Source organism: Malania oleifera, chromosome 3, assembly GCF_029873635.1.
Source record: "Malania oleifera isolate guangnan ecotype guangnan chromosome 3, ASM2987363v1, whole genome shotgun sequence".
In the NCBI taxonomy this organism is placed as follows: Eukaryota; Viridiplantae; Streptophyta; class Magnoliopsida; order Santalales; family Ximeniaceae; genus Malania; species Malania oleifera.
Window position 1 is genome coordinate 48,751,781 of NC_080419.1, and position 16,911 is coordinate 48,768,691.

General features: G+C 37.0%; 1 protein-coding gene across 6 annotated transcripts in view; it reads left to right on the forward strand.

Moving 5' to 3' along the window:
* The first annotated feature begins 350 nt into the window (after nt 1–350).
* The window catches only part of LOC131151913 (probable myosin-binding protein 5), a 39,972-nt gene continuing 23,411 nt past the window's right edge, over nt 351–16,911 (forward strand). For 2 of the 6 annotated variants that reach the window (XR_009135799.1, XR_009135800.1), the window contains exons 1-4: nt 358–1,445; nt 2,585–4,206; nt 6,144–6,209; nt 8,062–8,122. Coding sequence is in view for 3 of the 6 variants with exons in the window: in XM_058103406.1 (XP_057959389.1) it covers nt 770–1,445; nt 2,585–4,206; nt 6,144–6,203 (2,358 nt within the window). In the remaining 3 variants the exon portion in view is untranslated. Of the gene's footprint in view, nt 1,446–2,584; nt 4,207–6,143; nt 6,210–6,549; nt 6,948–8,061; nt 8,123–8,372; nt 8,795–16,911 lie in introns of those variants that run through there. The other 4 variants (XM_058103407.1, XM_058103408.1, XR_009135801.1 and 1 more) reach the window with 3 other exon arrangements.

The window sequence follows — 16,911 nt, forward strand, 5'->3', positions numbered from 1 at the left end:
CTAAATTAGACCATATATCCCCACCAGCATGATATAATCTAGTTAGACATGTAAACCATTTTTTATTCATTTCTGTGTTTTGAATTTTTTTAATTCTATTTTTAATAAATATTCATATTCCTTAGTTAAGAATAGTTTTTGTTTAAAAAATTAAAAATAAAAAAATTTGGAATCACTACGTGATGCATTAATTATTATTATTATTTTACCGTTGGAGATTGAGAATTCGCAAGGCGCCTCGTCAGATTAACGTTGACGCTCTCTGGAATTAGTCTTCAAAGCCGCAAAGTGAATGCTTGCAACGACGTCGTATTTCTGCCTCAAAACAATAAAGGCGGCCGGGCCAATGTACAGAACAACCAGACGCCAATATTGTCCCTTTCTTCCCCATCTACAACTCCTCACCTCTCCTCACCTCTAACAGCAGTCTTGTTTCAAAATTAGGGTTTTGATCACTGGAATTCATCTTTATCGAATCACAGCATCACCGACAAGGAACAATAAGCGCTTGAGGTCGCTACATTTTCCTTCTGGGTATTGCCCTTTCGTCTTTTCTCTCACATTTTCTGCGATATTCTATTTCTTTACTCTCGTGGGTTTTGGATTTCTTTATTTTCCCGAGAAACTACAGGAAAATAATTAGAAATAAAAAAAGAAAAATTTAAGATTAGATGTTTTGGTTATCTGGGTACTCAAAATCAAGTTGTTGAGATTGTATTGGTGATTTTGTTTAATTTGATGCGCGCGAAGATTTTCTGAATTGAGGAAAATGGCATGCCATGCAATTCAATCGTGGACGTTTACTGGGCTAGTGGGTGGTTTTCTTGATCTTGCTATTGCTTTCCTTTTACTCTGTGGGTCAGCTCTTGTTTTCTTTGCCTCGAAAATTTTGGGGGTTTTTGGTCTTCGTCTGCCATGTCCTTGTGATGGGCTTTTTGGCAACGTCAATAGTAATAATTGCTTGCAGAGACGATTAGTGGATTACCCGTTAGAGAGAGTCTCTGCTGTTCAACTCTCAGTGAAGAGCAAGTTTCCTTTTGACTCAATATGGTCAAAGGATCAAGGTTGTGAATTGAATTTGAAGCTCCTTGTGAAGAACATTGATGTTGAAGGGTGTGTTGAATTGGAAGGAGAAGGGTTATGCACATCGTTTTCAGATGCCAAGAATACGCAGAACTTAGATTTTAAAGACCCCGTTCAGAAAACTGAGTTTGGAGAAGTAAACTTCTCCACAACAAAAGAAAAAGGGTTTGATATCAAGGGGAAGGGCCCGACAAATCAGAGGCCAAGATCAAGTCTTAGGCAGCGCCGCAAAAGTGCTGTTGATAATGGAAATTTTGGGTCATCTGAGCCTTTGCAGTCAGAAATGCTATCTGCATTACAGTTTCCTTCTGGAATTGACACCAATACTTTGGGGAATGAAGTTAAAGAAGAGCATGTGAATTGTAAGTCTGAATTCTGCTCTAAATCTGCATTTTGAATTCACGTACATATTTGATCCAACTCTCTCCCTACCACCCAAAAAGGGACAAAAATGAAGAAAGAAGTAAAGAATCTATCTACAATGTTTTATGTAGTTTTACAGTATTTCTGAATAACTGTCTACCCATTTTTCCAAAATCCCAATGTGAAATAGTAATTCAATGTCAAAACCTGAGGTCGAGGATTAGTAATTTATTATGTCCATGGTCCATGTATAAAGCATATATGATTCAATTGTTGAATGGTAAAACTGCAAAAGAATAATGTTTTCCATGAATTTTCATGATTAAATTTTTTGAATTCAAGTACAATAAACTGCTGCTACATGTACCTGAAAGCTTCATATTTAATTTTTCAACTTAAATGTAGTTGATTTCCATAAGGAGACTCTCATGGTGAAATAAAGTCTCAAAATGTATAGTGGGTGGTAAAATTTTAAGGCAATAATTGCTCCAATGTAATTGGGATATATCAAGTGAAAATGATTTATAATAATTTTAGCTAATGAATCAGAACATTTGTGGTGGGCCTTGTTGAGTGTGTTTTGAATCCCCCCTTGACCTCACTTTAGGTCTTGATTCCTAGATTTGAGCCTTGACCATTTGCCCTTTACTTCTAGGGGCATGTCTAAAATTTCTATGCTTTTGAGAACTGTATTGGTACATTATGTGGAATATTTTTTGCATTTTTTTTAATAACAAAAGAAGATTTCATTTATAGGAAAAGAATTTACAAGAGAGAAAATGAAACATCTCCCAAAAAAGAGCTGGAACAAACCAGAAAAAACAATGACAAAAAGAGAAAAATCAACAAGCCAGCATGTTCCTTCAATCTCTTTGTAACTCCTGGAAGCTATTCCCTCTGAAAAAATCCAAAACCAAATGCACCACAGTGAGGCCAAATACTGAATTCTATCCCAGACCAGCGCCCAATTTAATTTCATCCCAGAGTATATTTTTGCATTTTTTACCACATGAAATCTCATTCATAATAGAAAAATGTTTGCATCCTTATGTTAAATGCATTTTTACATATATTATCTGTTTTTATAATGAATGCTATTGCTAATACTACTGTATATGTCATGCATCATGCGACCTAGATGAAGGGGAGACTCCCATGGTCATTAATTGTGGGGAGAGAGCTTCACACGACTTTGAATTGAATGGACCTCTTGAAGAAAATAAGCTTATTGATAAGGGTCCATCATTTGTTGAAGAATTCAGATGCAATGCACATGATGAGTCAGGGTTTGATGGCAATGATAAGAATGCACTTAGAGTCTTAGAACAAGCACTCGAAGAAGAGCAAGCGGCTCGTGCTGCTCTGTATCTTGAGCTTGAGAAAGAGAGAAGTGCAGCTGCTACTGCTGCTGATGAGGCCATGGCAATGATTTTGCGTTTACAAGAGGAGAAAGCATCAGTCGAAATGGAAGCTATGCAGTATGAAAGATTAATAGAAGAAAAATCTGCTTATGATGCTGAAGAAATGAACATTCTTAAAGAAATCCTTCTAAGAAGAGAGAGGGAAAAGTATTTTTTGGAGAAGGAAGTTGAAGCTTATAGGCAGATGATGTTTTCTAAGAGTGAACAATTGGAGAATGGAGTGCATGGTATAGCAGACATGGAAGGAAAAATGCTTAATTCAAGTGAGGATTCAGAAGCATTGCTGCATCAGCTTAGTGAATCTATCAGCAGCAAGGAAACTGTAAATACCTCAATGAAGTTTGCAGATTACAATGTGACATCTGTTGAAAATCAAAATTGTATTCTTTCTTTTGAGAAAGAATTACCAATTCCAGAAAGGGATGAAGTTGTTGAATTATCCAAACAGGAACATACTCATGATCTGCTAAATGTTAACAAACTTCATCCCTACATATCAAGATTCTGCAATGATTGCAATCAAGAGTTTCAGGAGAAGGGTGTGGTATCCATGGATGGGAATCTATCTGCTCAAGAAAAGGTAGGGCAAAAAATTGGGGCATGTTTACAGTTTTGCGACTCAAGTAGTCCCAAACAAGATTATCATCTTGAGAAAACCATTGTATTTGTGAGGGAAGACCAAGAGCAAAATAGCATTGCCAATCTGTGCCTAGGAAGTGCAGAAATGACTAATGAAACTCAGAAGAAAGCTGAGATGTGTATTCTGTGTGATGCTGAAAACCTCAGAAAGCAGAGAGAAGTTGTCGATGGGAGAAGCAAAGACCCACATAACCCAATATTTGATATAGAGCCTCATGTTCACGATGTTCATGTAATTGATGATGAGTCCAATCCTTTTAATGCAGTCGGTGAAAACAAAAGCGAACCCACTTCAATTGATGCTACCTCTATAATCTCAAGGGAATGTGATATGGCATCTGAACCTTTTGACATCCAGTTGGAAACCAGGCCAGATATTTGCAAAAGCAGCTCAGGCATAACCAGAGGGTTGCCTCTCTCAAAAAGAAAAGCTTTAATTTCTGATGTACGGAGAAATTCCATGTCTGCACTTGACTATGAAAAATTGAAGATTGTCACTGAAGTTGGGTGGCTCCGAGACAGGCTAAGGATTGTACAAGAGGGGAGGGAGAAGCTCAACTTCTCTGTGGAGCCTAGGGAAAGGGAAAATGTTCAGTTGCAACTCTTAGAGGATATAGTGAGCCAGCTTCGTGAGATTCGGCAGCTAACAGAACCTGGGAAGGCTTTGCGACAAATTTCATTGCCCCCTCCATCCGCTAAGGTATGGTATTATGTGGTTGTGGTATTATGTTGTTATTGTTCACTTTCTTTATCTATGTTAACTATGGAAAGAGGCAACATGCTCTTATGTCTTCTTCTTCTTGTTATAAATTCTTGATTTCATTCATAAAAAAATTCAGAGTATAATAATTTTGGGTGATCCTTCATTAACTGCACTTTTGGCACATCAACTTAAGGCATTTTAATTCCAGCACATTGGTCACACACTTGGCTGAGTGTTTGGCTGGGAATTGCAAGAGCTTTAGCAACCATTACCTACCTTCTATTCATAGGCACAAACATGATTATTCAGAATACTTGATTTTAATGGTTATTTTCTGTAATGTTTAATCATTCAAAACTAAATTAATTTGTAGTCTAAAGGCAGTTAAAAAAAGTGCTTAATATAACCATCATTGTCTTTTCTTTTGTGATGAAACTGTCTGCACAATTTTACATTTAAATATATAAAATGAATTTTGTCATGGCTGTTTACCCTTGCTCTTACTTTTTGGAATGTGCTTTTACAATTAGAAGTGCCAAACCTAAGCCATATTGTAGACCCATGCATGAACTACATTTTTCATGATTTATATGAACTCTCACTTCAATGACTTCTGCTAATCTTGGGTCAATTGTCTTTTGATTTTCTTTTACTATTTTATTTCTGGCTCTTGTGTTTTGCAGGACCTTAGTCATAGCATCTATGAAGCTTCTAATTATTGTCAATTAGTACCCATTTTTGGTCAAAATACCATATAGACTTGCACAATAGAATCTTGAGATGGTGTTTGATGTTGATTAAAAATTAATAGCTTGCAGAGAGAAAATCAGCTAGGGAAAAAGGATGGGGGTTGGAGGTAAGGAATGGCCAGTGCACATATACTTCTTACTCTTAAGAAAGTAGGTGGAGATGAGAGAGAATATACTCAGGATACTGGAAAACAGGTTGATAGGGGACATAATTGTAAGATAACTGAGTGATAGCAACCTAGAGATTATCCTGGGTCCTTACTTTTCCACTAATTCAAATTCCATTGCTTGAGAACTGAAAATACACGTCAATCAGATGCAAATAGTGCTGTTTGAGAGAATGCCATTTAGAATATGTGACTTGTCGTAGTCATGGAAGCTGAAATCTTGAATCTAGCACAGAAATGGTAAAACTTGGTGTTTCTATGGATGAAAAGGAGTGTTCATTTTCCTTTTTGTGTGTTTATTTTATTATTTTCTTTTGTTTTGTTCTTTATTTTTTTGGGTGGGGAGGGGGTAGGCCTCTTGTGTCTCTCAAGTCTGATCTGTTTTGAGGAGGATGACAGTGCAAAGGTGCAATATAAAAAGGCCCCCAAGGAAAGTCCTTACGATGTTTATTCTTATCAACAGAACACCTTGATCACTTCAAGTTTTATTCTTGCAATATATATGAGGAGCTGTAGTTTTACATTCTTGCAATTTGGAAATATTTATGCATCAAGAATTGACACCAGTAACTTCCCAAACATACACCTGTTTTTTTGTCCTTGTTTTTGCAATTCTTTTTATGACACAATTATCATATAACAAGCCATCGAGGGATATATTGTTTCAGTATTGGATACTTCATTAATGAATTTGAACTTGCATTTTCAGCTTTGTGATTTGATGCTCAACGGAATATAGTTGCCATGGCTCCTTATATATGTCATTGTTATGATGTTATCCTTCCCTTTTCTTCTTCATTATTATTATTATTTTTTTTAAACTCATAGTTCATTGCATGCATAAAGCTTTTTATGTAATCCTGGAATGACTAGCTTTCTCCATTCATTTTTAGATCTTAATTCTCTTTGACATTTAACATGCTCCCCGAGTAGTTATCGCTGATTCTCAGAACTATTCTGTCCTATTCCTTTCTCATTTTGTGTATTTTTGTTCATATACCCTCCCTGACACCCCCAGGTTCTGTCAAAGAAAAGGCGCTGCCGAAGCGTATCTTTAGGTGTGCGTCAAAGTGCCTAAACTCAGGTATGACCAATATATCACATTAAGCTGCTTATATTACTTTATGGATACATCAAATGCTTGCATCACTAATTATTCTTGCACAATTTTAACTAGGTTAATTTAAACTGTAAAGCCCTAAAGTTTCACCAAATTGCACTTTACTCCCCAAAGTTTTAATTGTATCAATCTGATCTTTGAAATTTCAAATCTAGCTTTGACTAGCAGGGACTTAAACTCGCCTAAATTGTTATATTTTGAACTTAAGGAAGTGAAGGTTAAGTAGTGAAACTTGAGGAATGTCTCGTGTTATTTACCATATTAACTAGAAAGAGATCATGGTTATTAATCACCAGTTTTACAGGTTCCTTGGGTTTAAAACTGCTGTTGTGCCACACTAGTCATCTAGGAGCAACATTGCTCAGTGCCTTGATGCTGAATATGCTTGAACAATGATGCGGGGCCCTTTGGGAAGCCTGGTGATCAGAGTGACATTATTATTATCGATGAAGCTGGCAACTCATTGGTGGTAATAGAAATGCAGGGAGCATATAAGAGAAGTTTATGGTTGTCTGTCCTTTATGGCTTTAAGCCTCTTTTAACGACATAGCAAATGAAAATAAAAAATAAACAAAAATAAATGGAAATCCCCTTATAACTGTTTTATAGCTCTTTAGATAATTTCTTTTTCTGGGTATGGTGAATGGCGAGGTGAATGACATCAGTCTGTTAATACAGCTTCTCAGCACCCCTTTCTGACCATTGTTGCCTCTTCATTTATGTATCCATTTTTTGTTTGGCGTTTGCATTGTTTTGATTTCTATTTCCTTCTTACACACCCTTTGGGGCTAATTTGGGGAAATTTTTGTTTAAAAAATAATGGAGATTGCATCTAGTTACATTGTGTTTATTCAGCATAAGAAATGGTTTAGAAAAAAAAAAAAAGAAGAAAAAGAAAAATCATACCCTTTATTTACTTGTTCAGTAATCTCATAAGATCCTTTTGGACTAATTGGTGGACTACCCGTTGGTGTAGTCTTAAAACACAATGGAGCATGGAAAAGCACATCGCTCTTTTTGTATTACTTCTTTATTTCCACTATTGAGAGTGCTGATTTTGCTTCATCCACAATCATAAAATTGTTCCTCCTGTAGTACCATCAAACACCCAGCCCTCTCAATTTCTCTGGGGTGCAAAGCTATCACAGCATTTTAAAGTTCGTTTCTTCCGTTGTTCCTCCAACTTGCCCCCCAAGAATTCCTATCTACCAAGTCTCATTCTTTGCAAAAAGCTTTTGGCATCTTCACTGTTGTTGCAGCATATCCTGGCATTGCAAGTGCAACTGATTTTGATAATGTTCATCTCTCATAATGTTCATCTTTCAATATAGGATAGGGCATTAGCTTTCTAAGAACACAATTCTCTGTCAATAGTTGTTGTTGATTCTCAAAACAGGATCCCCAAGCCAAAAATCAAGTTATCTGACATTGCTCTACCTCGTTAGATAGTAGGTTGGGCTGGTGAAATTAATTTCTCCATCAGTTGCTTCAGTTGGTTTGCAGTTATCTTAAAGATGAGTTTCTGCACTACATTGCATGGGCTGATGGCCCTGGACCAATCCTGGGTTGTTTTGGGAATGAGGATAATTCTTGTACAAGTTTTAACTCTTCAAGCTTTTTCCCAGTTTTACACTAAAGTTGTAATTAATGACTTACGACAATATATATATATATATATACACCAGTAAGCTTTAAAGAATACAAATGACTTACTGTCTAGCGGGGGTCCTTGGAGAGGACCCATACACAATCGTATCCCAAATTTACTTGGCTGAGAGAATTGTGCACAGAACTGAATGTTCTTCCTGTTGCCCAGGAACATCTTCAAGAAGCAGGTGATAAAGTCCTCTTCAATGTCATGTTGGTCATTAATCCAGGTACCATCTCCATTCCTTAAATGCAGTCATTGAAATTTGCCCTTCTCTTGGTAATTTTGGAAAAGTGGAAAAGGTGATTGTGGTTGCATCACCTTCCAAATTCCATTTTAACTCCAGTTCCAAAGATCTTCTCTACAAAGCTGCTTATTCAGTTGAATAGCTTTGACATAAGGGCTATATTTGATATTGGAGATGCTTGCTGCTGAATATTTTCCTTATTAATTTTATTAATAGCTTACCAATTTTCCAGCGCAGGAAGGGGTAATCCCTTAACATGAATTTTCCATGCTAGCTTCAAGGATCACCTTGCAGCTTGCTATATTTCTTGTCCATTGTACTTCAATTTAAATGGTTTTGGAGAACTCTTAAAACTCTCCGTAAGCGTTTGGAAGTATTAGACTATGATTTGATTCAATTACTGGTAGTTGTCTGAAAGTGTTGGTCAAGGAATGACACCTTTCCACACTAGCTTAGCAAATAAGCAATGTGTTAGCAGTTGACAGTGTGACCTCGGTTAAATGGGGAGGAGAGATGTCTTCACTTGCCCTCGTTAGGGATTTTTATAATGGATGTTGAATAACTAGGATGATGGCTTGTGTGGTTGTCTTGTTGATTGAAAATAACAACTAGTTCCACATGTCATTGAGTATGAAGGTTGTTTGTTTTCATGAATTCATTGTTTTTGGAACTGATATTTCATACCTATGATGGCTTTCGAAAACCTCTTAAGTGTTTATGACAGCCGGATTGAACGTGTAGTTATTGGCAGACACTATAGAGGGCGAGGCTCAACGAGTGTCGCGTGACCCATTAATTGGTTTTAAATTGGCCGTTTGTGACAATTGGTATTAGAGCACAATGTGCGTGAGCTCGGTGGGTGTGAACACTTATGAGTTGGAAAATGAGAATTTTAAATTTTGTAAAACAGAACAATGTGGAGGCATGTAAGGCAAGGGATGACTCAAGAGAAAGGTGTGCCAATAGAATTTGAGGCCACCAAAGAGAAAATTGATTTTGAAAATAAAATTGTGGAACTTGAGTAAGTTACTCCATTTATGAAAATCCCTGGTATTGAGTAGTTGGAAGCCTCAAGAATAGGTTGAAATACATAAAGGGCATGATGCCATCTCCCATCTCTTATGAAGGAGAAAGACAAACAGAGCTTGCGGTTTTTGAAAGGAGGGTTGAGCAGTTGGATCCTTATCGGGGACGTGATGCCATCCATCATCCCAAGGGGTAGGGCCAATAGAGCTTGAGGCCTCCCTACAGGAAGAATACTAATAGAGCTTGAGGTCGACCAGAGAATATTGAGTTATTGGAAGCCTTGAGTAGGCTGAAACATATTGAGGGTCCCAAGGGTAGAGTCAATAGAGCTTGAGGCCTCCCTGCGAGAAATAGACCAATAGAGCTTGAGGTTTGTTAGAGAATATTAAGCTGTCGGAAGCCTTGAATAGGTTGAAAGATATCGAGGTCGGATGCAATCCAGAATACCATGGGTTTGTGCCAATAGAGCTTGAGGCTATCCTACGGAAGATAATTGAGATTGTTGCTATATTGCGCGTACAGAGAATGGGAAAAGAATCCATGACAATTTGATGGGCAAGTGAGTAGAGGACTTCCAGTAAGACTACAGAGAGTAGGTAATGGTTCACACCAAGCACCTAGGAAAGTAGGCAAGGTGCCACACAAGAGTGCAAAAGGGAAGACAATGTGAACGTTGCACGCTCTGTAAGTCAACATGGCAGAGGAAGGGTAATGGTTCACACCAAGCGCCCAAGAAAACAAGTAGGGTGTCGCACCAAGCGCAAAAGGGTTGGTAGGGTAAATAATGCATGCTTCAATTGGTATAGCAGAGATAGGATAATGGTTCCCGCCAAGTACCTAGGAAAGTAGGCAGGGTAACACACCAAATGCACGAAAAATGGTAGGCAGGGTGAACACTGCACGCTCTGACCAAGTTCAGATAGAAAATTGCAAGCCTTTGACGACTTGAACGATGCTACATTGAGAGTTTTGGTAGATTTCAATACTCAAAAGACAACCAACTGGAATGGATGAGTCATATATCTTTTTGATTCTTTACCTATCAGTTTTCGTAGTTAACTCACATAGCTGATGAGTTGTATCCTTTTTTCAAATCCTTACCTGTTAGTTGTCGTCGTTATCGCACATAGTCAATGAGTTGTACCCCTTTTTAACTCTTTACTAGTCAGTAGTCATAGTTAACTCACACAATGGATGAGTCGTTTATCTCTTCAGCTCTTTGCAAGTCTGTAGTCATCGTAATCTCACACGGTGGATGAGTTTGTGTCCCTTTTCAACTCTTTACAAGTGAGTATTCATGGTTCCCTTATATCGTGGATGAGTCATATAGAGTAGATACTAAATATGTAGAGTATAAACTGATAGACATGTAGTCAATGACGAAGGTCATCAATAGCAAGAGTGTGAAGTCCTTTTACAAATACATCGACAAGGTCGTCAATAGAGTGAGTGGGGGAGAATGTTAGGGGTTGACAATGTGATCTTGGTTAAATGGGGAGGAGAGATGTCTTCACTTGCCGTTGCCAGGGATTTTTATACTAGATGTTGAATAACTTAGATGATGGCTTGTGTCCTTGTCTTGTTGATTGAATATAACAACTAGTTCCACATGTCATTGAGTATGAAGGTTGCTTGTCTTTATGAATTCATTTTTGTTGGAACTGACATTTCATACTTATGATGACTTTTGAAAACCTCTCGAGTGTCATGATAGCCGGATTGAACATATGGTTATTGGCTGACTTTGTCGAGGGCGAGCCTTGACGAGTGCCGCGCGGCCCGTTAGTTGGGTTTAAATTGGCAGTTTGTGACACAATGCCTCAACCAACTCTAGGTGTAGCAACATGTTTTGTACATAAGGAAGGAATGGAATTGTATGTATTACTTGATTTTTTCAAATTCTTTATTTAAATTTTCATTCCATTTCAATCCTATACTATTCTATTTTGCAAAAGTGTAAGAGTTAACAAAGAAAGCAAGATCATTGAGTCCATGGTCTTCAATCAAGTTATAAGACCTTTCTTCGATGAAGAAGCCACTGAGTCTCCCATTAGTTTGTCCACGTGAAAGTAAAATGTTGTTGAAATCTCCAATGCCTTGAAAGTCATCAACAGTTTTACCCATCTTCCAAAAAATTTAAAGAACCTACAATAAGGTGACAGTACATAGACGCCGTTGAGTAAACCTGTTCTCCGTAGCTAGATACCAGTGCAGAAATTATGTTCCATCACAGGGATAATATGCACTTGCAAACCTTCTCTCCAACATAGGTATAATCCTCTTTTATTACCAATTGGTTTGTCATTGACAACTCCATGTTATTTTCTAGTCTTATGAACTTGGATAAGGTGCATTTTTTCTAATAGAAAAGAACATCTAGTTTGTGTTCCCACCTTGATATGGCTAAAGATTAATGGGCATACAAATGAGGAGCCACAATCAATAGATCATTATTATTCTCTATCCTAAATGTCTCTTAATTAAACCATAACCCCCGTAAGTGAAATAATATACCCATAAATTTTAAATTAAATAAGGGTATGTCACCACTACCATAAAAGGGGCACCTTGGGAGGACGTAATCATCTCATTCTCATTCATTCTCTTTTACTGTTGCAATCTAAACCTCCCATAGTCCCTAACTTAGGCATTGGAGTGATCTTTCAAAGTACACCCCGAGTCCTCTAAGACATTCTTGTTTGAATTCTTACAGGTAATTGTGGTCAAAGATCAATCTATGTACACCATTCAATTTTTGGCAATAACAGTTGATGCCGTCTGTGGGAACTTAGGAGGTTTTCCATCTTTGACTCATATACCCAATCTAGTAGCAATATTAGCAAAATAGTTGGAGACATTCTGAATATTTGTCCCACTTTTTGCTAATCCCATGCTTTGGGGATACATGTGGGGTACTGGTTACAACATAAGAATCTACATGCTTCAACCAATCATTTGAAAGAGCAAGGCGATGCAAATTTGACTCTAATATAAGCAAAATATGTTTCACTGATGTTATGTCAAGTGACTTCAAAATAATTTTCTTTATGTACATCAACAACATTATAGGGTCCTCATTGATTTTGTCTAATGATTTATTCATTAACTCTTTTGAAATTGATGAAGTTGTTGAAGAAAAAAAAACTATAACTACTCATGTAACCAATTCGCAATTGCACTTGTGAGGAAGCATTCCCTTTGCTTTAGCTTATTATGGATGATGTATGACCAGGAACTGTAGTTTCTACATCTTTTTCCTGTTTAACGCCAAAACTGATCGGTGTCAAAGCTAGAGCCGGAGATTGATTAAGATTTTAACAAGATGCATTCAAGCAGTCAGACCCCTGCTTTTGGAAAATTTTTAATGGCTGTACTTGCTTGTGTAATTTCAGCTAACCCTTCATCACTCATATATGGCTTTTCCATATCCATATGGTGGGTACCAGCCACATAATCTAAGTTAACAGACTTTGAAAAATCAGAGCCAAGGTATCCTGAGCTGCTGGTTTGAATTTGAGAGTTCATGTTTGTACTTGGTTTAAACAAACTAACTGGAACATTCCAATGCTTGGAGGTTGCACTTAAAATATCATCATAATGAATATGTGATGACTTTAGCACCTTAATAACAACATTCAACTCATTACAATAGTAACAATGGGAAGATGAGTCTGCATCATAGTAATCAAACAATAGTAGGTAATCGCAATAGCTAAAATAAAGTCGGCCATGAGGATCAATTCCCAACAGCTCTGCTCCTTGAAATGATTTTTGCAGTTTCATCAGCTTATTTTTGTCAATGACACACTCAAGATAGTACCAATCACCTTCTGGCAAAAGATCACTAGCAACTTTAACACACTTAGTATGATATGCAGCAGGACAACCATCACAACATATTAAGTTTCCATCCATCTTATAGAGGAAACACTCATCACTATTCCAGTCATTAGTTTCTTCAACAACCTCCTGCATCAAGCAAGTAAGACTCAAAACATCAATCCTCTTTTTGTTTTTTTTTTGCAAGTCTCATTGTTCACGTTTTGACCAAAATCTAGATCTGGCTTAGCTGTCCATAACCTTCTATTGAGCTTTGCCTTTATGGTTTCTACTTCAGTCACATCATCACATAAACAAAGAAGTACCTCAACCTTGACATGTGTAGGTTGTTTCTAATAATCTTGATCAAATAGCTCTAAGAAATTAAGATGGAAACCACATTTCAATCCAAAACTATGAATTAGTAGGTAGTTCGCCACAAAAACAAGCCATGTGATCAATTCTAGTGAACTTCAATTAAGTGTCCTTAGGAATATACAACATATTGAGAACCATCAATAGAAAGAAATTCCAAATACTTTCTCAAAGTTTGCAAAAGAGAAACATGAGTGAAATCAAATAAAGAAGTAGAATGCTTGCACCTTCAACTCGAAGGGACTGAAAAATAGCAAAGTACTAAATAATCTTAAACAAGCATAGACCCAAAAAAAAAAAAACCATCTAGGTGAAGAATCCCATCTAATCCAAAAGTTTGAAGAAGAGGGAAATTGCACTTTTGGAGGAAGTTCACTGTATTCACAATCGGAGATGATCGGCTTTTCCTCTGAGGTTGTACTAATTGCAGGAGATGTGGATATATCACTGGTTGCATATGATCTTATTGTGCTCACAGCATGGAAACAATCATGGAGCTCTTTCAAAATATTTCTCTTTAGCAAACGGAGCAAAAATTCTTATCCTACATAATTCTGTGTGCATTGACTGTTTGTTTGATTTATTTTGGGAAGGAGGATTGAGAATCAAAAGTGCTTACTTATATATCTAGATATTCTTAACCTAATGAAGACTACACCATTTTCTAAAATATCAGTTGATCTCGTGGTCGACATGAGAGATATTCCTCTAATTGATTAACTGTACTATCAAACATTGTTTTGTGATAAAGAATGCTTTTTGCGTGTTCTCTTTATTAAAAGTAAATCTTGATGCGAATACCGGAGAGAAGCTAGTTTTAAATGTTCTTCAAACCCCAATCAGTCTGCTTACAAATAATGATGCCTCAAATAATGAAGATGTAATCATAATTTATCTGAGTGTTTTACAAAAGAGCAATGACTCTCTGCAGCATCATAGACTCAATGTGTTCCTACATTTGCTTAAAGACTCCATTTCCAATCGAGCATCATGTGCTAGAGTAGGATTGCTTAATTTTCTTCTTTATTGGTTTTCTTAAGATAATGAGAGTGCCATTTTGAAAATTGCTTAACTAATTCAAGTCACTGGTGGCCAGAACACATCTGGAAAGGACATTTACAAAATCTTTGCCTCACCATTTGGATGTCGTGTCTGCCTCATTCAAAGGCTCTCACTTGTGTTCCCAATGGTCTTTGTATCATTTGCCTCAATGCCAAAAGGTTTAGAGGCAATAAAAGAAACTTCAGAATCATGGTTTCTTATTGACATCTGCACCAGAAAGAAATATAGAGGAGTAATGAATGATGGACACCTCCAATGCACTATGCGCATGGGCACATGCCTCTCTGATAGATCTCTTAAGGCACCATAGTTTTCCGTGAGGTGGGGGATAACCATCTGAGTGTTGTATTGGGCACCGAGGGTCCCTAACTCAAGGTGTGGCTTTTGGAAATATAAGCATCGTTGATCAACACATAGTCGAGCATTGACATTGTATGACAATTCTCAAATTCTCCCAAAATGTATCATCAAATACATTCTTAGTCTCAGGACCCACGTGGTAATGCAAGGCTTTTATATTGACATGAGGATTTTTTGATGCAGCAATAGAAGCAACAACAGTGGACTTAGAGGTGCTTCTAAAAATGAATCATAATGGTGTTATAAATAAGACAATGGTTGGATTTACAACTCTTTGCAACGGATTACTTTTATTTAAATTATCCCAGACTTTGCAGGTTGACAGAATTATGGATGGAGCGACTTATGGAAATAATTGTAATTGAGGGACAAATGGTGGATGATCTCCTGAGGAAAAGTGTTGGCATTCCTGCATCATTTATTGTTTCTTTTTCTCTTAGAACTAGAAGGCACACCAAAGAAGCTCCTCCCATTGGCTTTGCGGTGGCTAATGTATGTAGTTGACAGGTCTTTGCTAGAAACAAATGAAGCCAGTGGGGCAAAAGATGACTCACACAGGAGTTTATCATTAGAAGCAAACAAAGCAATCATTTCTAAGCATTCACTAGAGACAAATGAACAAAAAAACCTTAAAAATTCAAGATGAAGGTATCCTTCCCTGCACCCGTTTCTATTCAATGAGCTGAAAGCTACAACTGAGCTCTTTGGAGATGGATCTTCTGAAAATTTTGTTTCCAACTTGGCAAGTGTTGTGCATCCAAGCTTGTGCCCTATTCTGATACGTTTATCTAAACTCCATCGTTCTACAATGGCAATTGAAGCTGGAGATTCTTTGGATCTTTTCTTGTATATACCATTCATCAAGAGGTGCTCAACCTAAAGTAATCTACTAGTATGCATACTTGCTTCAATATTTTCAACAGGCCTGGTATCTAATGAGAAATTGCTATGTGTCTTGCTCAATATTGCCTTTGAGTTTCCTTGTATAGATCGAGAACCAAATGACAACCACTAGAGCATCATCTAGCTCAACCTCCCATACTTCTTTTAATTCCATTCATGGAATGCTCTTGCAAATAGGTTCTCTTCCATATACCAATTGTAGAAACTTGACTAATTTCTCCAAGAAAGATGAGATTCTAAGTGACTTGATTCAGATTATTGTCATGCATTCATAGATTGGGAGTTCCCAAATTGTGCACATGTCCAACTCTCAATACATCTTTCCTAGTGATACTTGATTAAATGCTCAGTATAATGTCAAACCAGCAAAAATTTTGGTATCATTTACAATCTTCTTCTAGCATTATCTTTACAATACTTAAATGTGGAGACTTCCAGGTCTTCATATTATGACCCAACGATGGAAATATTATGCAAACAAGCGGTCATTTCCTATATCAATTGTGTATTTCAAGAATTTAAAGAGATGGTACAAGAAGTTTTCCAGATGCCACACGAATATTGTTGCGGCTCCAAATTTTTTAATTTACCTGAAATATAAAATGCTTTTGATGGGCTTTAAGAAAGGATGATTCTCTACTGGTCAAATACGTCATACAAAGTTCAACTTGCCACGTTGAAGTGGCTTCTTTAGTTCCTAAAGTCAATTGATTTTGTTTATGGAGCCAACTATCAATCTAGTCATGAACAAAGATTATTCATTGCTGGGCCAAGATGAACGTCCAAGCAACATTGATGAATCTCCTAACTAGGGAGAAGAATCACCAATGTATGCATTATGTTATGAGGATTCTTTTCACTTGGAACTTGTTGCATTTTTAGAAAATGGATAGCCAAAAATGCACAGGTGCAATTTATGTTGGTGATATGGGCTATGATTCTATGGTTTTGTTTTGGGATGAATTGGTCCCATTGTTTGAGCTTGCAAGGCCCCCAAAAATTTAGGATATTCTTACTTGCTGCATGGGGATATGCATAAAGTAGTTTTCACAATCCTTACGAGTTATGTTATTTCTGAAGAAGGAAAACATCAAAAATTGCAAAATAAACTTGCACATACCACTTATACGAATGCATCAATTATTGTGGTAAGTGCAGTGGACTTAGCTAATGAAGGAATGAGTGATGACCAATTCATTCAACTATGTGTATATCATGTGATGGCA